Source organism: Sarcophilus harrisii, chromosome 6, assembly GCF_902635505.1.
Source record: "Sarcophilus harrisii chromosome 6, mSarHar1.11, whole genome shotgun sequence".
Classification (NCBI taxonomy): domain Eukaryota; kingdom Metazoa; phylum Chordata; class Mammalia; order Dasyuromorphia; family Dasyuridae; genus Sarcophilus; species Sarcophilus harrisii.
In genome coordinates this window covers 169,434,764-169,457,318 of record NC_045431.1, presented here as the reverse complement: position 1 = coordinate 169,457,318, position 22,555 = coordinate 169,434,764, and the positions used below count along the sequence as shown (strand labels likewise).

Below are 22,555 nucleotides of genomic sequence, written 5' to 3'. Positions count from 1 at the left end.
TTATCCACTATACCTTGCTGCCTCTTTTGTGATCTCTGTCACTAATTAGTTCAACTAGTGGGAAACAACAACAAAGATGGATTTTTATCCCAGATTTATAGCAAGTCTAGTTTTTAGGAGATCATAAAATCTTTGATTTAGAATTAAAATCAGACTAATTACATTAAAATGTAAGGTTCTTGAAAAAAATAATAGAAATAAATAAAAAATTTAAACATCAGTGTAAGCTTTTTAGCAATGGAGATTATTGTATCCCCTGAGCCTAACATGGTGCGTGGCACATAGAGGGTATTTAGTAAATATTTGTTAATTTGTTGACTGGTTGGAGGTTCCATTGTCTAGTTCAGATGTTCATAATCTTTTCTATGCCATAGACTCCTTTTGGCAGACTGGTGAGGCCTATGGATACCATCTCAGAATCATGTTTTTATTTATTTTAAATTTTTTGATAATAGATTTTAATTTTCAAAATGCATGTTAATATAGTTTTCAACATTCATCCTGGCAAAACCTTGTTTAAAATTTTTTCTCCCCCCTTCACTTATTCCCTCTGCTAGACAGCAAATAATCCAATATGTTAAACTTGTATAATTCTTCTATATATATTATCACAATTATCATGCCGCATAAGAAAAATCAGATCAAAAAGGGAAAAAATGAGAAAAAAAAAACAAGCAAACAATAAAAAGGTGAAAGAACTATGTTGTGATTTATATTCACAACATTCACCTCTCTGGGTGCAAATGGCTTTCTCCATCACAAGTCTAATGGTACTGGCTGGAATCACCTCATTGTGTAAAAGAGCCACATCCATCAGAATTGATCATCATATAATCTTTTTGTTGCCATTTACAATGTTCTCTTGGGTCTACTCACTTCACTTAGCATCAGTTTATGTGAGTCTCTCTAAGCCTCTCTATTCATCCTGCTGATAGTTTCTTATAGAACAATAATATTCCATAACTTTCATATACCATAACTTATTCAGCCATTCTCCAAATAATGGGCATCCACTCAGTTTCCAGTTTCTAGCCACTACAAAGAGGGCTGCCACAAACATTTTTGCACATGTGGGTCCCTTTCCCTTTTTTATGATCTCTTTGGGATATAAGCCAAGTAGAAATACTGCTGGATCAAAGGATATGCACAGTTTCATAGCCTTTTGGACATAGTTCCAAATTGCTCTCCAAATTGGTTGGATCAATTCACAATTCCACCAACAATATGTTAATGTCCCAGTTTTCCCACATCTCCTCCAACATTTATCATTTTCTTTTCTTGTCATCTCAGCCAGTATGAGAGGTGTGTAATGGTACCTCACAGTTGTCTTAATTTGCATTTCTCTAATCAATAGTGACTTAGAGCATTTTTTCATATGATTAGAAATGGTTTTAATTTCTTCATCTGAAAATTGTCTGACCATATCTTTTGACTATTAATCAATTGAAGAATGGCTTATAGAATCATCTTTTTAAATGCATAAAATGGTTGTGTCCTTCATTCTTGGAGAGGTTCAAAATTACGTCATTATGTTAGACTCAAATTGCAGTGTGTCTGACAGTGGGTCATCAGACTAGTACAAGCCCAGAATGCTCCACTACAGGTTGGGAACAAATAGTTCCTGTGAACTTTTGGAGTTGATTCTATAAATCTGTGTATCTTACATTTCTTTTGATCCACTTCAATTCTGCCTTGCTCACAGAGTACAGCACCTTCTTTGATGAGGGCATGTTATTCTGAATGGTCCTGTGTTAGTGTCTGGAAAAATAAAATACAAAGAAGTATTAAAAAATGGATTATATTGAAATGGTTATACACACACACACATCTCTCTTTTCTCTACCATCCCTTTTTTTTCTGCCTCTTGGGAATCTCAGAGTCCATGTTTCTTCCCCATGTGCTTAATTTTCAAGCTAAAGGCTCACCAACCATTCAGAAAGTCCATAGAAAGTTTCCTGTTAATATGTGGCTCTATTCCTAACCTGCTTGAAGTTTCCCTTCATTATTGAGAATCACTTTCACGTGGGGCTGAGGTTCCATTTTGTTTCTCTTGGCATGTCACCCCCATGGCAGACATTTCCTCTCTGACTCGAAAGGACAAAGCGATGTTCAGCTGTCTGGGCCCCAGCCCAACATTTGATTTATACATTATTTAATTTCCTTCAGTAAATTGGAAGCAGGACTTTGAGAAATGGAAATCCATATTTTTCATTTGTTCAAGAACTCTTTTAGGACTAATGTAATCATCAAGAGGGAGTGTTGGTGTGATTTGGGTGACCTGAGGTAAAACCAAGAAGATGTGGCCAACAGTAAACAAATGGATAAAAAAGGTGTGGCCATTTCAGTATAAGGGAGTAACTCCAAGTTGCACAATTTGGTTTAATAGATGAAAAATCTAAAAGGCCCAGGTTCAAATGCTATTTCTGATGCTTACTTGTTGTGTGACCAACGATGCACAAGTTGATTCATCTCTCTGAATAACTTTGAGACTAGAGGTTCATTGATGGAACCACTTCTCACAGTGATGACACCACAATTATTAGTTTTCATAGGACGATAGAGATCCTCTAGTCTAATGAAGAAGCTGAGATCCAGGGAGGTTGACCTTTTCAAGGTCACATAAGTTTGTTAGGAATTATTTATTTGATTTTTTGTAAACATAAAATCAGTAGACTTCTTTGTGAGCCATTTTGGGGACACCTGTCTTCCTTCTTCCAGAGCAGAAAAGTGGGTTGCAGTAGCATTGTTTGGGGATTGCAAGGGTTCCTTGAACTTCATTTCAGTATTGCCTTTTCAGAGAATTTTGGTGATGGTAGCATTGGGCTGAAGGTTTCTGCCATTCATCTATCTCTCCAGGTCAGTCACCATGGGGCCCAAATTCTGGCACTTATTGAAAAGCTCCCCAGTTAGGTAAAGTCAGGAAATTGCAAACTAACTCTGGAATGGAGATCAAGTGAGGCTTGGCAGCAACCTGTGAACAATTTGTCCTTTTGAGGTGAAAGGTGGCCTCCTCCCCAAGAGGAAATGTGATCACTGGAGTGTCAGTTCCCGGAATTCTCAGAGGCCTGGGAACTGATTGAATGTCCTCATGTTGGCTCAGAGGGGATGGAGCACTGTGGGGGAGATATTTGTTTCATTCTGGAGCAGATCTTAGCACAGCAATGTCAGTATCTGTTACGGCCCTGGGACATACACATCCGATAACCCTTGAAAAGTACCAAACAGGATTTCCTTCCATTTTTCCACCAGCATTTTGGAGCCATCTTTGACTCATCCTTCATCCCTTCTCCTCAGATTCTGTCTATTTATTGTCTCCAGCATCTTAATCTACTTTCTCCTTTCCATCTTCCCAGCTTCCACCTACATCAGGTCTTCATAACCTCATGTCAAGATAGATGTCATTTTCCTCATTTCCTAACCAATCTTCTGACTTCTGATCTTTTCTTCTCACAAACTTCCACCAGTCTGTTTTCCCCCAAAAAAATGTGTATGTAAAAGATAGAGGCAGACAGATAGACAGACAGACCCATAGCCTAATGAAGGGCCCTTCCACAAAAAGGTTCCCCTTCTGGATTACTAGACCTGTAATAAAGCAGATTCAGTCCCAGGGAAGCCTAGTCCCAAAGAGGGACTCAAACTTTTTCTTGTGCTCTTTGGCTCATTGCCTGACTCCAGAGTTCTGGGGAAAATCTCTTAAACATATCTTAAGTATATCTTATGTCTAATGTCTCCCCTAAAAAAAGAATGACCAGGATCCCTTTTAGAAAAATTTCTTCATTCTTGAAGAGAATCAAAATGACATCACTATCTTAGAGTCAAGTTAGTGTATCCAACTGTGGCTGATCAGATTAATACAATCCTGGCTCTCTCTGCCACAGGTCGGACACAAATAATTCCTATGAACATTTGGGTATATTCTTTAACTTTGTGGATCTCACATTTCTCCTGAGCTAATTCAGTTCTGCTTGGCTCACAGAGCACAGCATCTCTCTGATGAGGGCACGCCGTTCTGGGAAGTCCTGGGCAGTCCTGGGCTAACGTCTCCCACGTCATACAATCAATTCTAAGGTTCTCGAGCATATCCTTGTATCACTTTTTATGGCCATCTTGTGAATGCTAGCCCTGTGTGAATTCTTTATAAGATAATCTTTTAGGTAAGCATTCAAACAATGTGGCCAGTCCAACCGAGTTGTGCTCTCTGCAGTAGAGTTTAAATGCTTGGCAGTTTAGTTTGAGAAAGGACCTCAGGGTCTTTTATTTTACCTGCCAGATGATCTTCAGAATCTTCCTAAAACAATTCAAATGGAAGAGATTCAGTTTCCTGGCATGGTGCTGGTATACTATGCAGGTTTCACAGGCATTAAATAATGAGATTATTATAACAACTCTGTAGTGTAGACCTTTGAGCTTTCCTAGTCACCAGTGTAGTAAAACAAGACTGTGTGCTTGTTTCTATGCTTTTTAGAATGATACTTTCAGTCATGTTGTCAAAACATCTTCAATGAGGATACAAACATGTCAGCTACGATACTGATGGGAGAAAAAGTATTAAATGTACAAAGTAGCTATCAGATACAGGACAGCTACTTCCTCTACCACTAAAGACATATTTAAAATAACAAAAAAAAATCCATTCTCGCACTAGAATGTCTTCTTTTAGGGCAGGAACTTTATTTTGCCTTTTTTTGTAACCCCAGGGTTTAGTACAGTGCCTGGCCCATAGCAAAGGATTAATAAATAAATACTTGTTGATTGATTTATTATACTCTATTATATCCAGAAAATAAAGACAAAATTGGAGAGTCTATCGGATATTTCATATTCATGCTGGATCTGTGCTATTCATGCAATTCTCAATCCTGCCTCAGAATTGCTTTCTATATGACTTTCTAGGTGTGTGACTCCAAGGGAGTCCTTTGGGATTCTTTCTACCTCAGGTTCCTCATCTGTAAATGAGAATAATATATAGCACTTACCACTAAGAATTGGGAGGATCAAATGAGAGAATATTTATTATAGCACCTACCACTAAGAGTTATGAGGATCAAATGAGAGAATATTTATAAAGTACTTTACAAACTTTAGAGTTGTATATTATAGCTGTTATTTATATTCACTCTACTCAGAAACCTTCAGTGATTCCCCATTGCATAGAGGACTAGACTTCTTAGCCTGACTTTCAAGGTTTTTGACAATGTTTAGTCCTCCATGTTCACATGATTCAAGTGTATGTTTTCCAGGTAAATAAAAGCAATTAGGTGTCCTAATGGATGGAGTGCTGAATTGGGAGTCAGAAAATCTGAGTGTGAAACCATTAAGCCTCAGAGACTTCTTCATTTGGAATCCTGGGCAAATCGTTTAATTCTTAGCCTTAGTTTTCTTATCTGTAATAGACTAATCATAGCATATCCTAGGGTTGTTGTGGGGATCAGAGGACATAATATGTATCAATAAAGCACTTTGCCAATGTTTTCATCACCAGTGGTGATGGTAATGACGATTTGCTGTTGCCTGAATGTGCCTTCCTGCATTGTTCCCTGCACCTGAAATGCACTCCCTCCACACCAGTTTCTTGATACCCTTTCAGACTCTACCATCTACATGCATGCAGGTTTTCCTTAACACTCCCATCCAGATGGGACTTTCCTACTCCCTTGGCTAAGATCTGAAGGCATTCTGTCAGAGTCACAGAGGCCCCGGGAGGGCCCTCAACTGCTGTAGCTGACCACCAGTCCCCTCTCCATAATATCACATAAGCGGACAGCTACCTTTTCCTGGAAACCTTCCAATAAAGAGAACCTACTACTTCCTGAAATAACTCATTCTGCTTGGGACAGCTCTAGTTATTAGCAGGTTTTTGACTCTTGACAAGGCTCTTAGAAATGAACATAGGGTCTCCCATGTGATCTGTCCAGAGCTGAGGATAGAGGGACTGTCACCTTCATTCTAATAGTTCTTTCCTCCCTACCCCCCTCTCCCCCCGTGCCTTTCATCTCTTTATAACTAGAAAACCCCTAAACTGCCAACTCTGATCTAAATCTTTTTTTTTTAATTTGTTAGATCATTTTTATTTCCAAATATCTTCCTTCTCTCATCCGATGAGCCATTTTTTGTTTTAAAAAGAAAAAAAAAAGGAGTTCAGAAAAGTTAGCCAATACATGAACTGAATGTGACATGTTCTACACCCAAAGACAAGAAGTTACATTTTCTTATTTCTTCTTCAGGACAGCATATGCCTTTCTTAATGCATCCTTTTTTATTTTTTGACTGCTACCTCACATTGTTGACTGATACTGACCTCATTAGACTCCCTATATCTTTTTTAGCTAAATTGCTATCTAGTCCTAAATCCCCTATATTTGTACTCAAAAAGTTGTTTTTTGTAACCAAAGCATAAACCCATTTATATTTATTGAATTTTATCTGATTAGTCAGATCAATGCTGTATATCAGGAATTGACCAAATCTATCCCTTTCCTGCTTTTGCATGTTTCATGAGTTAAGAATGGGTTTTATATTTATAAATTAAGTTTTGTTTACTGACACCTAGATCTAGCATTTCAAGATCTTTTGTGAATCCAAACTCTGATATTCCAGTGTTAATAATAATACCAGCCTACTCCCTAAGTTTATTATGAGGATTAAATAATATTTGTAAAGCACTTTACAAATCTTAAAACAATATGCAAAGGCTAATTGTCATTATTAATCTGCAAATGAACATAGAAAGTTATTTATGATAGCTATTTGATTTCATATCTTCTCTCCCTTACAAATTCCTTGAAGGTAGACACCAAGAATCTTTTTGATTCTTACACATGATAACCATTTATAAACTTGACACAATGATATTTGCCTTCAATTCTAGGATTCCTAAATAGTTTCTTATTTTGAAATACTACTACATATCTGATTCATTGATAATTATTAGTGTTCAAATATTTTAAGGGAGAAGAAAAACCATTGACTATTCAGACCATAAAAATGTGAACAACAATGAAGAAGACTTGAAACCAAATTACACTTTTCCTGGTTTTTCTTAGTCCCAGTAAATTATATTGTAGTTTATTAAGATGTGTTTTGTTTTTATAGAAGAATATTTTTTAAAGATGGAAAATACTGATACTCTGTACATAGTCCAGTAAAAATTTGAGACAAAACTGAAGTGCTACAAAGGACTCAGAAGTTTATGAGTCTATTATCTCATTAGGTTAGATTGACTATCCTTGTTTTGACCTAGTTCTGAATATTTTCTTTGGAAGTAGAAGAGAAAGTTATGCTGTTGTATTAAAGTTTAGCAGTGGTAGGATAGTCAGTAGAGTTTTTTAATTACTCCTTGTCTTTCACTCATACTACTATTAACTAATTATTTATGTGGATTTCCCAGTATAGTTCTTTTTTGCTTCTCTGGAAAGTTGTATAAATATATCTGTATGTCTCACTATCGTTTTAAGCTCTGAGCTAGTGTTAATACTTCTGGCAAAATACCTCAATAATGTGATTCTGTCTCTCTCTCCCACAGTTACCCTCTCTAAGCTATATTTCCAGTACATGTACCCAGACTAGCAAATGCCAGTGGTTGGTATAATTTATAATTGTTATTTAAAAAGGCAAAGTAAATATTTTAAACAAACATAAAAAAGCTTTCTCCATGCCCAAAGGAAAGGAAGGAAGGATCCAAAGAGAAAAAAAGGGAGATATTCATTTTAGGACATCCTGGAGGAAGATGCAACATGGTCGGTGTCTGTCACGCAAATAACCTCCTTGGAATCCCGGTCCCAATGCCAGTGGTGGCTGTCTCCCATTTCCACTCAGCTTCTTGTTGCTTCCCCTTCTGCCTGTCTCATATGACTAGCTGAGTTTCTTTTCTTGTCTCACTTCTGCTTGAACTGACTTTTTGAAGACCACTTAGAAGGCATAATCTATCATTGGTCTTGTTCCCTTTCTGATTCACTTAAGGAACTTGTTCCAACCTCAGAAAGAGATCTTTAAATTCACCTTTTTTGCAATCAAGTATTAGCCTTTTGAAGACCAACTTCTTTACAAAAGTATAATCCTGGACCAGTGATTTAGAGTCATCAAATCCAATCCCCTATGGGGTTCCCACTCTTAATTGGTGAAGAATCATGCACAGTAAATAGCAAAAGTTAGGGATGCTGACTGACTTTCTAGAGTGAGAGAATACACAGGTTTGACTAATGAGTTATTGCTCCCAATTAGATTTCCCAGCAATACAAAGGAAATACTCACAAACATTAATAGGACATTAATATTTATCTTGACCAGCTTATACTTGAATAGAAATTCCTCAAAATGCCTTTGACAAGTCGTTTCTCATTACCCCTCTAAGACCTCCTGAGACTGAGTTAGAGTCTTACCCTGGGGCAACCTACCCTATTTCAGGACAACTCTAATTGTTAGGAAGCTTTTTTTTGTACGAAGCTGCAATCGCCCTCTCTTCATTTATTCAGGCCTTTTCTTCTTCCCTCTGGGGCAAAACAAAACCTTCTTCCTCTATTTGAAGAGGGCCATTGTGTCTCCAAGCCTTCTCTTTTCAGGACCTAGCAGACTGGCTCTGACAGTGGTTTCCAGTCTCCTCCTTTTTCTCTTGTTCGGGACATAATTCAATTTGTGGGAGACCATCCTAAAATGTGGTACCAAGACCTGATTATGTGAGTCTCCATGTGATATTCACGGAGCTGCATACATTACAATAATCAGTTCCTTCATTCTGTTAATGGAGCCTCGTGACCTGGATTCATCTTTGGAGCAATATCTAGGCCATGCAAACTGGACATTTTTTTTTCTTTAAAAGCCCCCCCCCCCAAGTAGGGACTTAATTGTGGCAGCTCCTCATTTGCCACCTGGCTGTATTCATTCTGGATTTCTTTGACTTCTTCCCCAAGTCCCCCAACTACTATTTTCTTCTCTTAGATTGTCTTCCATCTACTCTGTATATAGTTTGTACATGTCTTTTAATTTTAATATAGCTGATCTAACTTTGGTCTTAACCTTGACTTCAACCAATCAGTTCTCACACTGTGTGCCAACAACTGCTTTGAGAAATGTCTCTTCCCCTTTAGATATCATTTGGGGAGAGGTTCTCACTGCCCTCGGGTCTGTACCTTCTCCCTCTGTTTGAGGAAAGGATTCATGATCCAGAGATATTAAGCTGTGAAATAGTCTCTGGGTCCTGGGACTCTTTCACTTATTGATCCTGAAGTATTACGCCCAGTTTATTTTTCTTCATCTAGCCCTACCCATCCTATTCAATCTGTTCTGAATATCAGTGACCTTTTCCTGGATCATTTCAAATTGTCTTTTTGAGCTCTTTTGGTATCTTTCCTTACATTTGATTATATTTTTTAATCATCATTCTTCTTGCTGTCTTTATTAAAAAGCCCCAGATTGGGACGTATGTGACCTGACTTTGAACCCTTATTTTATTTCTTACTGTCCTTGGGATCTCAGATACTTCTTTTCTCTTTTCAATTTTTTTCATCTGTGAAATGAGAAAGATTGGACCAAATGGGCCTAGGGCCATACAGTCTGCTGCCAGGGATCTTTTCCCCTTGTTTTTGTATTGCTGTTGATGTTGGTTTTTTCATCATTCTCTCTTGAGATTTTTATTTATTTATTTTGTAGCTTGAGTTCAAATCTTCCTGACTCCATTTTGGGTTTTCTTAGCAGAGATACTGGAATGGTTTGCCATTTCCTTCTTCAGATCATTTTAGAGATGAGGGAAGTGAGGCAAACAGGATTCAGTGATTTGCTCAGTCATCCAGTGGCAAATATCTGAAGCTAGATTTGAATTCAGGAAGATGAGTCTTCTTAACTCCAGGCCCCTCACTCTATTTACTGGCTCCCTTTCAATCACTTGTATTTATTAAGCCCTCCTGTATATCAGGTTTTGAGTTAAGCACTAGGGATACAAAAAGAGACAAAAGACAGTGCCTTCCTCCAAAGGCTGTCTCCTACCCAGCCAGTGGTGGATTACCTGAGTCTTTTGGCCCAACTCTAGTAGGTCTTAGACCAGTGCCCAGAAATTTCCAGATGTGGCATTTTTACCCAGAAGTTTCCTCCTGTAGGCACACAGTCTCAGGCCTAGAATGAGGCTGCCTTAGTGATTCTGTGTGGGATCTCAGCATCTACACTGAAGCTTCCCATCTTCATATACTATGGGGCCCATGGACTTGCCACCAAAGTAGAGATGAGCTGTGGTCCTAAAGCTTCATCTGGGAGTTAACCATGGAGAGGAGCTCCCTAAGAAAGGATAATGGAGAACAGCAGCCCAACTGCTCCCTGTAGCCTCAGCTCAGCGCAAACCATCTCACAGTGTTGGGTCATAAGGCTGAGCTGGAAGGGTCCAGCTTCCCATAGACCTTATTATTTGCCTAATTGTCTCTCGCCTCACTTTTGCTCCCTTTCTTCTCATTTTCTTCCTTACCATCCCTCCCTTTTCTCCTTCTACACCCTTCTTTATCCTGGCCCTAACCTTTTCCTGCCTTCCCTCTTCCTTTCTTCCTCCCTCCCCATACTTCTTCTCCTTCCAAACCTTAACCCTAACCTTAATCCATCTTGCTTAGAGATGAATTCTCAATAAAAAGAGAACAAGAAGAGCTAGCTATTATCAAAAGTAATCTACCCTCCTTGGGTTTAAGGTTGGGAACATATTTTTAAAAAATAAAACCAAAATTTCTTATTAAAAGATTTACATAAAATTTTACCACTGCCATGTTAGCCAGACAGACCACTGAAGATTACACAGAAACATTTTTTGTGTGCATGAATACCTTTTTTTTTTAAGTTCCACAAAATATCACTGAGACCAGCATTTGGCAGAGAGAGATATTAAAATATTTTGTTCCAGCATGTAAATTCTCGTTTTGTTGCAGAATCCTTTTGTTAATGTGGTAGCTACGCCAGGTTCTTGCCAGAGTGAAGGGCACACTGACTTAGTATATTTCCCAAAATTGACTAAACTCTGTGATTCTACCTACTTTTTGATTCTAAGCTGAAAAGAGTATGTTTTGAGACACAGATACTGACCTCTTCTCATAAATTGTATGTTTATATAAACACACACATGCACATTTAACCTATATATACATATGTATGTATATTCATATGTATATATTATAAAAGCCATGTTTTATAATATATACACATAAGAACATATATACACACATGTATAAACAGTGAATATGCACATTATGTGTGTTTTATAATGTGTATGTATATAATACATATTTGTAAAAATATATTTATGCATGTAAATATATGCATATGTGGAAAGTAAATATTTAAAATATATATTAAATTATGCAGTGGGATTGGGAGGAGGGAAGGAGACAGAAAATCTTTACCACCAAAGTCCAGATTTCTCCCCTGTGCTCTTAAACCATTCGTAGAAAAAGAGAGAAAAGCTATTCTCTCACATACTGTCCTGAAGGTGGTCTAGGTCGATTCCCAGTTGGATGTCAGTTTGTGATCTCAGAAGCTTCAGTTGCCAGGCAGGGACCTACCTGCAGTCCCCATTGTTAAGTCTGCTGATCAAGAATTCCAACCCTAAGAGGAAATTCTTCGCCCTTCACTCATTCTCCCCTCTCCGACATTGTTAGGTGATTTTAGGTACACACAGTGTCATTCATAATAGTGGATGCCTTGGTTGAGATTGCAAAATCATTCCTATTGTGTAGTAATCCCCCCCTGTTCCCACAGTTGGCTCACAGCTTTGTCAAAACTCTCTTCCCTTCAGCTAGAAATTTCTACATTTGGTGCAGTTCCAAAGACCATTTTTTCCCCCCTAAATCCAAATTCTGAGGAAAGTTCAGGAACTATAAGGCAGTAGTTTAAAGTTTCTGGATAGAATCCCCGGGGTTAAAGGCTTACCACAGATCTACAATTCAATTCAATGAAAGTTTATGGAACACTTGCTAAATGGTTCAAGGTGCTGAGCAGGATGCTGAAAGGGCTATCTCAGGAAAGCAGAGCTCATGATCTGTGGAGCAGCTGCCGCCCATGTCCATCTCTCATGAGGACATCAGCTTTTCTCCTACTCTGACACACATAAAAACTAAAAAGAACCCAGACTTCTAGGCTGGTGGTGTTGTCAGAGTCATGCCCTTCTGGGAATACAGATGTATTGGATAACTGTGTTTGTGCGTCTCCCACATTTCCCTGCAGGAAATGGGGTCCCTGGAGCTATGTCTAAACTGCCTGAAGTCTTCATTTCAGAATGCACAAAAAGGTTGGCCAGTGATATGTGGGAGTCCCAGGTGTCTATGGACATCTCCCAAGGTTCTGTCCCAGAATCCCTTTTTTCACTTCTCCCTCTCCCAGGGGTGTATGAGGTCCCATGGATTCAACTACTGACCAAGAGACCTGAGCTGAGATCCCACTGCTGACATTTATTACCTGTTTATTCTTGGGGATATTAGATCATCTCTTTCTTAGCTTACTTGAAAAATGAATCACCCTCCCCAGCTCTGTTGTCTTCCTGATCCCAGTCTCTCCTGAGCTCCATTATCAATACCACCATTGACACAGCTTCTCTTTTGTCAGGCCCCAACTACCCAATTTTTTGCAGAGAAGGTGCTAACCTGGCTCATCTGGGAGTGCCCTATAAGTAAGAAATCATCAGTCTAGTCCTTAATCCTATCGACTAAATGGTCCCAATAGTTTAAATTCTTCTCTGTAGGCCAGTGGAGCAGGGCCATGTTTATCTGGGGCATATATTCAAAATTTAATATTGATTTTTCTTCCCATGAGAAAGTCAGACATTGTTCCCATCTTTAATTTTTCAAAGATCCCAAGCATCAAGCTCTATGACAAGATGGGAATTATGTTCATACTCCCCAGGCACTTTCTTTCACTGCCACAGAGGAGTTGCTTTTTTCAAAGGGCCACAAGTGGAGGAACTCCTCCTACTTAACAAAGTCTCCCCCATCCCAGTTCCATTTCTTATACTCATTAGGAGAAAAGAACATAATGCATTTTATTTTTAAAAAATAATACCTTTTGATTTCTGCTTCTTCAGAGAATAAGAATTAGTTAGAAAATATTAACTAATGTTCACATAATATTTTAGGATATACAAAGCCTTTGAGATAGAGGCAGTTGATACCTCCATTTTACGGATAGGGAGACTGAGGCATGCAAGGTTAAGCTACTTGCCTCAAGTCCCACTGCCAGTATGTGAGACAGAAGTTGAACTCAGGGCTGTTCCTAACTCCAAGTCCAAAGCTATATTCACTTTACCACCTAGCTGTCTCAGCTCTGTCTGTGTCCATTTTTAAGACTAATCCTATTTATTTCTTGTTAACCTTTATGCTCCAGAGAAGGGAAGTTATTGCTTCTATTTTACATATACCTGGCTAAGGCTTATTATAGCCTTTAAATAAATGAAGCAACAATTATGATCCAGAGGCTAACAGCTGATACTTACAGGGAAGTTTATTCTTATAAAGTCCTAGACATCAACTGTGCCCACTTGGTCATTGTCATTGATCTACTGGTTTTTTGTTGTTGTTGTTGTTTTTGGTTTTTTTTTTTTTTTTTGGATATTGAGCAATAGAAAACTTTTATTAATGTCTGCGGTGTGCCAGGCACCATACTAAGACACTGGAAATGTAAAGACAAGAACAATATCCCTGTTCTCAAGAAATCTATATTTTATTTAAAGACCTTGATGTCTTTTGTTTGTTCAATTAAGAGAAGAGTTGTTATTCCTATTTTACAAATGACTCCAAATGGACAGGCCCCCTCTTCTCTTTCTCCCTCCTTCCCTTTTTCTCTAGTTTTCCTCTCCCTCTCTCCTTTTCTCTTCTTCTTCTTGTCTCTGTCATTATCTCTTCCTCCTCTGTCTCTCTTCCCCTCTCTCCATCTGTCTCCCTCTGTCTCTCTCTCTTCCTCTCTCTCTGTCTCTTTCTGTCTCTCTGTCTCTCTCTCTTTCCCCCCTCCTTTCCTCCCTCCTTCTCTCTCTCTGTCTCTCCCCATCTCTGTCTCTCTCCCTCCCTCCCCTCTCCCCATCTCTTTTCATCAATTTCCATGGGTTTAATTGTTATTCCTATGTCAGTGATACCCAGATCTGTAAATCTCACCCCTGACTTTGTCCTGAGCTTCAGTCCCACATCCCCAACTGTCCACTGGAATATTTCAAACCAGATATTGTAGACATGTCAAATACATGTTCAAAATAAACTCATTGTCTTCAACCCCCAAGTCCATTTCCTTTCTAGAATTTGTTATTCCTTTTGAAGATACTACCATTCTTTCAGTCTCCTAGATCAGTAATACTGCTTGGCAAATAGTAGGCACTTAATAAATGCATATTGATTGATTAGTGCAAGTCTCAACTCCTCAACATCCCTCACCCAATGATGTTATTGTTCAGTCATGTCCGACTTTTCATGACCCCATTTGGGGTTATCTTGGCAAAGATACTCAGAGTATTTTTGCCATTTCCTTCTCCAGTTTATTTTACAGATGAGGAAACTGAAGTAAATAAACATAAATGACCTACCCAAAGTCACACAGCTAGAAAGAATCTGAGGTCAGATTTGAACTCGGGAGAATGTCTTCCGGACTCCAGGGCCAGCACTCTAGCCACTGTGCTGTTAAGCTGCCTGCACACTTACTTACTTGGTATTTATATTTGTATGTAGGTACTTATTCCCTGTGTGCTTATTTTTATACCTATCTCCCCCATTAGAATGTAGGTTGTCCCTGCCTTGTGAATGAGGATAGTTTTACTCATTCTCTCATCAGGTGTATATCCCCAGCCCTTAGCACAATAGGACACATAGTAGGCCCTTTATGAATACTTAGTGTTTGATTATTTGAGATGGAGTCGTCCTATGGCCAACCAGCTGGTTGACACTTCACTAGCCAGGTTACCTCTGGGCATGTGTATATTTCTGCAAGCATTCATATTTCCCAACAGGCTCTTGACCTATGGAATATGTCCCCCAAAGCCCCTGCCTGACATCTTAGATCATTAGAGCAACAGAGTCTCTGCTCCTTGAAGGCATGGACTCTCCATTGTTCTTAGCCCAGTTCTGGGTAGCTCATGGCTTAGTAAAATGCTCGTTGATTGAATGGATGTCATACCGTGCATCCACGAACAAAGTTGAAGTTGTCCAAGCATAGTGCATAAGCTCCTTGTCTTGTTGAACCAGCTGGAAGATGCTTTCAAAACCTGATGATGAAGGTTCCTGATATAGGTTAGTAATCAGCTAATAACCCATTAAAAATCAGCTTATCCGTTGTGAGGGAACAGGACAAAATGGTTGAAGGATTAGCGAAAAGCTTCCAAAATATCTTTCTGTCAGAGACATTAATGAGCTCCCTTGGCCCAACAGCTTCTTTCTAAATTAGTTAGTTTTAAATTCCAGACCCAATCTGTAATTCAAATTCATCCATTCATCCAACCACGCTTCTTCCTTGCAAGCTTCATTTGACCACAGGATTATTTAGCTGAATTCTCTTATTGTCAACATGGTTCCTTCTTATACCATCTGCTTTTAAATATGGTAGCAGGGAGATGATGAGATTGTCTGGTCCCTGGGCCATATGCTACAAAACCATATGGCTGAGTAGGGTATTCGCTAACTAGTGAAGGCGAAAGGGGAGGCCTCAGTGTTCATTGTGAAGTTTTCACTGCTGACAGTGGGGTTGCCATTAGCAAATTTTCCTGAAAAAAAGATTTACTCTTTTGTCACATGACAAAAGAGATGCGTTCTTTTAGCTTCCCTCTGCCTTAGTTTTCTCATCTTTACAATGGGGGGATAAGGCAGGGAGAAGATCTGGCTGTATCTAAGGTCCCATAAAGCTTCAAAACTAGATTCTTATATGATCTCATATCTCTGATGAGCAAGGAAACAGCCTTCAAAAGTAATACATATATGATGCTCCTTAAAAAGATTCTCTAGCCTCAGAAAGGGATGCCAAAGAGCTGGGTTCAAATTCAGGCTTGACCTTTGCTAGTTGTGTAACCCCAGGCCTGTTTCTTTACCAATGGAAAAAATAGTACAACCAATCCTCCCCTTACCGTCGCTCTGAAATTTATTACAAGGGAAGCACTTTTAAACATGAAAATCAGTCTTAGACCCATTTTAGAGGTTGCTAGACAGACTGCCACAATTCATTTCAGAGTCTCTGGCTTGCAGTCTCTCCGACCTTTTCTTATCACGTATATGTTTAGAATTTTATATCTGAAAGTGCCATCCTTCCTCACTCTGAGGAATGCCAGTGAATCAATATTGCTTGCTGTCGAATATAAATCTAACCTTTGTTTTAAAAAGTCTTTCCCTATGGAGGTTCCAGAAACTCTTATTGGCTCTTTAAGAGCAAAGACAATATTGATAAAAGGAGCTTGTCCTGTCATTTTGGGGTCAGTTAAAAAAATAAGTCTAGCTATGAGACAGAGAGAAGGAGTTGTGTTTTACCTGGAATCTGAGCACAAAGTTCTTCCCCATTAGAGCAATCCTAAAGTGATAAAGAAATGAAGAGATTCTGAGGAACTAGTAAAGACTGTGCATTCTGGAAAGACTCTTTCTGACACTTATTGAAGAAAAGGGGGGAAAAAAAGTAATCATATTGAAAAGAAATATGACAAAAATTCCTTAGTGATTTTAATCAGTATCTGAACTATATTCTGGACTGTTTTCAGACATGTAATAAGGTATCTACTATTTTCTTGAGGGCTTGATGTGATTCTAGCAGTGATGTTGATCATAAACAAAATAATGAGTAGTTATATAGATATTGTTAATTCTGTTTGCTAATAAATTGTTAATAAATAACGATTATTTAATGAACCAAAGAAACTTATTTTCCTAAGATTAATGAATTTTGCTTTTATATATTTAAATAGAAACCAAATTTATTGGATATTTACAATTTGTTACCAAGTAGAATTGATAATAGATAAAATTATTTTCAGCATTTTTGTACATGGTAAATATCACTGTCAGAATCTTTTCAATAGTGACCCATTGGAAGTTTTCTTGACAGAGATGCTGGAGTGGTTTGCCATTTCCTTCTCCAGTTCATTTGACAGATGAGGAAATTGAGGCAGACAGGGTAAATGACTTGACTGGGATCACACAGCTAATAAGTGTTTCAGGCTGAATTTGAACTCAGGCCTTCTTGACTCCAGACTGGACTCGTTAGCCACTGTGCCATGTAGCTGCTTTTATTTAAACTGCACATAATTATATTAATAACTAAAGCCTTTCTTTTCCTGTTAGGGTCTTTGTAAATTAGAAGTTTCTTTCCTCTTCCCTTTTAGATCTAGAAAACATTTCACATGCTAAGTCTGTGAGGGAACAGCAACACAAGCAACTAACTGTATGAGGCCTTTAAGCCCTGGCTCAAGAGTTTTGTCATTTTGCAGATAATTAAAATGGCAGAAGACCCTGGGAAGATTTGTGCTCTTTGTTATAAATACTGTTAGTATTTATGCCTTTACCCCTACTGACAGCTGAAAGAATCTCCAATATTCTAATTATTTCAATAATAACCTCAGAGAGAAAAGAATCCGTGTGTGTCCCCAAGGCCTCAGCACACCTGGCTTCAAGGAAAACCTTTGACTTTTTCCTTGTTAACCAGTTTTAACTCCACTGGGAAGGATTTTACCCCCTATACTCTTGTCTCCCTCAACTGATCCCCATGGGACCATGATCACAAGGCACCTCTGTAGATAGCATAGAGAGAAGCAGAAAACACAAAAAGTCCTGGGACCACCAAAAAAGAGGGAGCTGCCCTAACACACAGCAGGGGAGGAGCTTTTTCTGCATAGAAAAGGAAAGCTTAGAAGCTATCTCAGGAGCAGCCAGAACCTTCCCTCGCATTTAGACATGGATTTGGATTGCATCATCCTATTCTATCTTCCATCTTTCTGAGATAACCATGGGCTGTCTTAGAGTGAGTGATAATGATGATGAAGAATAGCATTTTATTTTTTCTCAATTACATGAATTCAAATCCAGCTTCAGACTCATGCTAGCCGATTAACCCTGGCCAAGTCACTTAACCCCAATTGCCCCCCCCAAAAAAATACATTATTTCAAAATTCATCTTAAGGGTCACCTCCTATCTATTCTATATAGAAATACAATGAAGCAGCTAGATGGCTCAGTAGATAGAGCACCAGGCCTCAAGTCAGGAGAATCAAATTTAAATTTGGCCTCATATACTTACTAGTTTTATAGCCCTGAACATTTGTCACTTAATCCCCCTGTGCCTCAGTTTCCTCATCTGTAAAATGGGAGTCATAATAGCACCTGACCCTCAGGAGTTTCTGTAAAGATCAGATAAGATATTTGCAAAGTGTTTGACAAACTTTAAAATGCTACATAAATGTTAGCTATTATTATTAATAAGCCTGCCTGATTCTTCCTGGAGCCCAAATTATCTTGTATTTCTCTGTATCTTCTACACATTTTTTTTATATTTGTACATGTTCTTTTCCCTTGCCAACTCTATGTCAACTCTAGACCAATGGTTCTATAGCCCTACCATGGAAGAGGAAAGGAACAAGCATTAATTAAGCACCTACTGTGTGCTGGGTATTATACTAAGCATGGTACAGATACTGTCTCCTTTGATTCTCAGAAGAGCCTTGGGATTTGGGGGCTTTTATTGTCACTATTTTGCAGATGAGTCAGGCAGAGATAAAGTGACTTGTGCATGGTCACACAGATAGTAGGTAGTTCTCAGTCTGCATTTGAGCTCAGGTGTTCCTGACTCTAAGTCTAGAGCATTATCCATAGTACTCCTGGCTCTCACTACCATTTTTGCATCCTTCCCACACATTTTCTCCCTTCCCTCATAGTTATATGTACTGTTTCATATAGTGGGACAGAATGCTCACATCCTGCTGCGCTCTGTGAAGGATGGCCAGCCCCAGTCACAGCAGCAGTCCTCTCTGGGACTTGCTGTCCTGGAATCACAGAGACCTTTGAGAAAAGGGAGAAGATTCCCTGCCATAACATTCCCAGTAGCTGATTGATCATGCAGCTCCTGCTTGGAGACCTCCAAGGAAGAGGAATATGTCCTTATTTGGAAAACGTTCCAGCCTCAAACCTAAACTTCCTCCCTCCAACTTCCTCCTCCTAGCTCTGCTCTTGGGGATCAAGTAGAGCAGAGCTGACCCCTCACTGGGGCTCAAGCCATCATCTCCACATCCACGTCCCACCCCTCCCATCCCCTGCAATCTCTAAGGCCATCCACCCAACAGAGACATGGGCCGAACTCAGCCATGGGTGATAAGGCAATAATTTCTCCCAGATTTTTCCTCCATCTGTGATGTAAGTTAAGAATAGGTATATTTTAGAGTGCCTAGTGTTTTATGGGCTTATATCATGCTTGTTAGATTTATGATTTACATACTAGCTCCCATTTCCATGGCGCTCTTTGGCCCATAACAGCCTTTTGAGGCAGAAGGCATGGATGATATTATCCTTATTTTTCCAAAAAGGAAACTGGCCCAGTGAGTTTGAGGACTGTCCCCCCGACTGCTCACCTAGTAAGCAGGAGGGACTGGATTTGAACCCAGGATTCTGAGTCCAAGCCTTGTCCCAATCCTAGGAGTATGTGGATGCGGCTTTTTTTGTTTAGAAGGCTCCTCTGTTCTTTCGGACTATTGAGTTCCAAGAAACCCTTTGTTCCATTTCATAAAGGAGGAGATTATGGACCAGAATGGAAGTCCCTGTCAGCCCTAGGGCCCCTGCTCCTTCTTGACTGTGATGTGGGGGGCTGTTTGGATGGTCATTACGAGGCCCAGGGCTTTGGCTGGCTTGAGGCCTTGAACTCCATGGAAAGTCAGCTCATCACCATTCCTGAGCAGGGCTGGGTTTCCAGGGCGGCGATAACCTTCTCTGTTTGTTAGAGGGACCTGGGCCTCCCGGGTGTATTGTGGTGACTTAACAAAGCCTTCCAAATCCCTGCATGTTTTTGTGTGAAAGCCCCCTGAACGCATGGCTAAAGCCCCTGAAATCGGAGGCGCATCCTGGACAGCCGCCGGCCCCGCCTGGGCCAGGCAGTTCTTTCAGCAAGTGAACAAACAGAGGAAATCTGCTGAATAGCTGGACAAGTGGCTTTCATTTACAAACACTGGGCACCATCGCTCCCCAGCCCTGCTTAGCCTGCTGCCCTCCAAATCACAATCCCTTTTCATCCCACTAGCCCCTTTCACCAGCCGGCTTCCGTCCTCTGAAGGCCGATGAGCTGAAAAATGCATTTCAGGATTGGAAAACCTTCCCCTTGTTCCCCTTCTGTTGTCTCCAGCCGCTGGGCTCCTTCTGTCCCCCAGCCCCCACCCACTTTCTCCTCTCTGAATTGATTGTCCAGCTTTGCCTTCCCTCTGAAGAGCTTGATGGAGAAACTAGTCTGTGTGAGCTGATTCTCAAAGTCAAAACTGGGTTGATGCTACTAGCTCAAAAGGGAAATCCTTTTAGTTTGATGTAATAGATGAGGTCAGGAGCTGATGGGAAATTTGGAACCCAAGAAGGTGTGGGGGGATGGATTTCAGGTCCCTTGGGATTGACTTATGTCTCTAGTGAACTTGAAATGAGAAGCAAAATAACAAAATGGATAGATCTTTGAATTCAAGGGCGTTGAATATCTCTGAGACCCCACACAACTCAGGTCTATCCCAAAGCCAGGACTTCCTTTTACTCTCCTGACAAAGAATCAAATATTTTTAAGTGCAGGATGACCTTAAAGGTTAAGTATAGCCATTCCCCAACCCATAGGCATCCCCACAATTTTCAGTTCTTTGCCACCACAGAGAGCTGCTATAAATAATTTAGAACATATAGGGTGCTTTCCTTTTTCCCTAATTGTCTTGAAAAACAGACAGTGGTATTGTGGGATCAGAGGGCATAAGCAGTTTAATAACTTTGATTATAATTCCAGTTTATTTTCCAGAATGGTTAGATCAATTCACAATTCCACCAGCAGTGAATTAGGATCTCAGTTTTTCCACAGCTCCTCCAATTGTTGCTTTCCCCTTCAGTTATTTTAGCCAACTTGTTAGGTGTAAAATGATATCTTGAGGTTGTTTTAATTTGCATTTCTCAGATCAATTATGATTTAGAGCATTTTTTCATGTGACTATAAATTGTTTTGATTTCTTCATCAGAAAAGTTGCCTTTTCACATCCTTTGACTAATCAATTGGGGAATGACTCATGTTCTTAAATATTTAACGAAATTCTTTATATAGTTGGGACGTGAGATTTTTATCTGAGAATCTGTCTATAAAATTTCCCACATGCATAATTTTCTGTTTTCCTTCTGATCTTGGCTTCATTTGTTTTATTTATACAAAAAACATTTTAATTTAGCTTAATTGAAATGATCACTTTACACCTCATACTTCTCTGTGACTCTTGTTCATTCATAAATTGTTTGCCTATGCATATTGATAGGTAATAGGTTCTATGTTCTTCAGATTTTCTTATTACTCTATATTTAGGTCATTTATCCATTTTGATCTTAACTCTGTAAATAGTAAAAGATATTGATCTATGCCCAGTTTCTGCCACACTGCTTTACAGTTTTCCCAATAATTTTTACCAAGTAAGGAATTATAATCCCCAAAACTTGTCTTTACACTTGTATAAAGTATACTTGTATACTTTATTTATAGGTGAAGAAACAAAGGTCAAGAAAGGATTTCACAAACAATGACTGGCATAGTTTGGATAGATACATAGGCCCTTTGACTCCAAATGCAGTCTATCCCCCAGACATTAAAACTGTCATTTGTACAGTACTTTATGGTTTGCAAAGCATTTTACAAATGTGATCTCATTTTAGCCTCACAGCAACCATGGAAAGGATTTTTCATTTCAACCCATTTTACAGTTAAGAGAAGATTAAAGTAACACTGATAGCAGGTATCTGAAAAATGGATCTGAACTCAGGTCTTCTGACTCCAGGTAGCAAATGTGTGATTTTCTTTTCTCTCCTCTGTTCATTTACAGATCACAGCAGTCTGTTCAGAAGCAGGCCTCCTTGCTCTAGAAGAAAATATACAAGCCAAATATATCATGAAAAGGCATTTCGCAGAGGCCTTGAACATCGTGACCCCAAGAATTCCCGAATCCATGAGACATTTTTATGCAGATTATCATAAGAATGGATTACACACGTGCTGAGAACATCATGGGCCCTAATGTAGTCAATTCAGACACTTTTTTGAAAGAAAAGTGAATTTCTTATGTACAGCTTGACTTGAAGTAGCCAAAATGTTCCTTCTTGTAAATGGAATGTCTGAAATCAACTTGGGTGGAATTGAGAGACTGCTGATGTTCCAATAAAGAATGAGAGAGATGGTTTGGGTCATGTGAGTTCAATGGAAAGAACTGGGGGCTGGTTTTACAATGAGTTGTTGTGATCTGTATTATGTTCAAGTCTTCTGGTTTAAATCAGATTTTAATCCAGAAGTATTTGCCAATATTTTCACAGATGCATTGGCAACTTGACTGTTTGTAAACCTCAACTTCTTCTTTCCCCATCCTTTGCACTAGAAATCTTTCTCATTC

The 22,555-nt window shown here is 39.2% G+C and overlaps 1 protein-coding gene across 2 annotated transcripts in view; it reads left to right on the top strand.

Moving 5' to 3' along the window:
• SPATA5 (spermatogenesis associated 5) overlaps positions 1 to 22,343 on the top strand; it is a 244,693-nt gene extending 222,350 nt beyond the window's left edge. For both annotated transcript variants that reach the window (XM_031941363.1, XM_031941362.1), the window contains exon 16: positions 21,995 to 22,343. In XM_031941363.1, coding sequence (XP_031797223.1) covers positions 21,995 to 22,168 — 174 coding nt within the window. In that variant the 3' untranslated portion in view covers positions 22,169 to 22,343. The remainder of the gene's footprint in view (positions 1 to 21,994) is intronic.
• Positions 22,344 to 22,555: the final 212 nt, after the last annotated feature.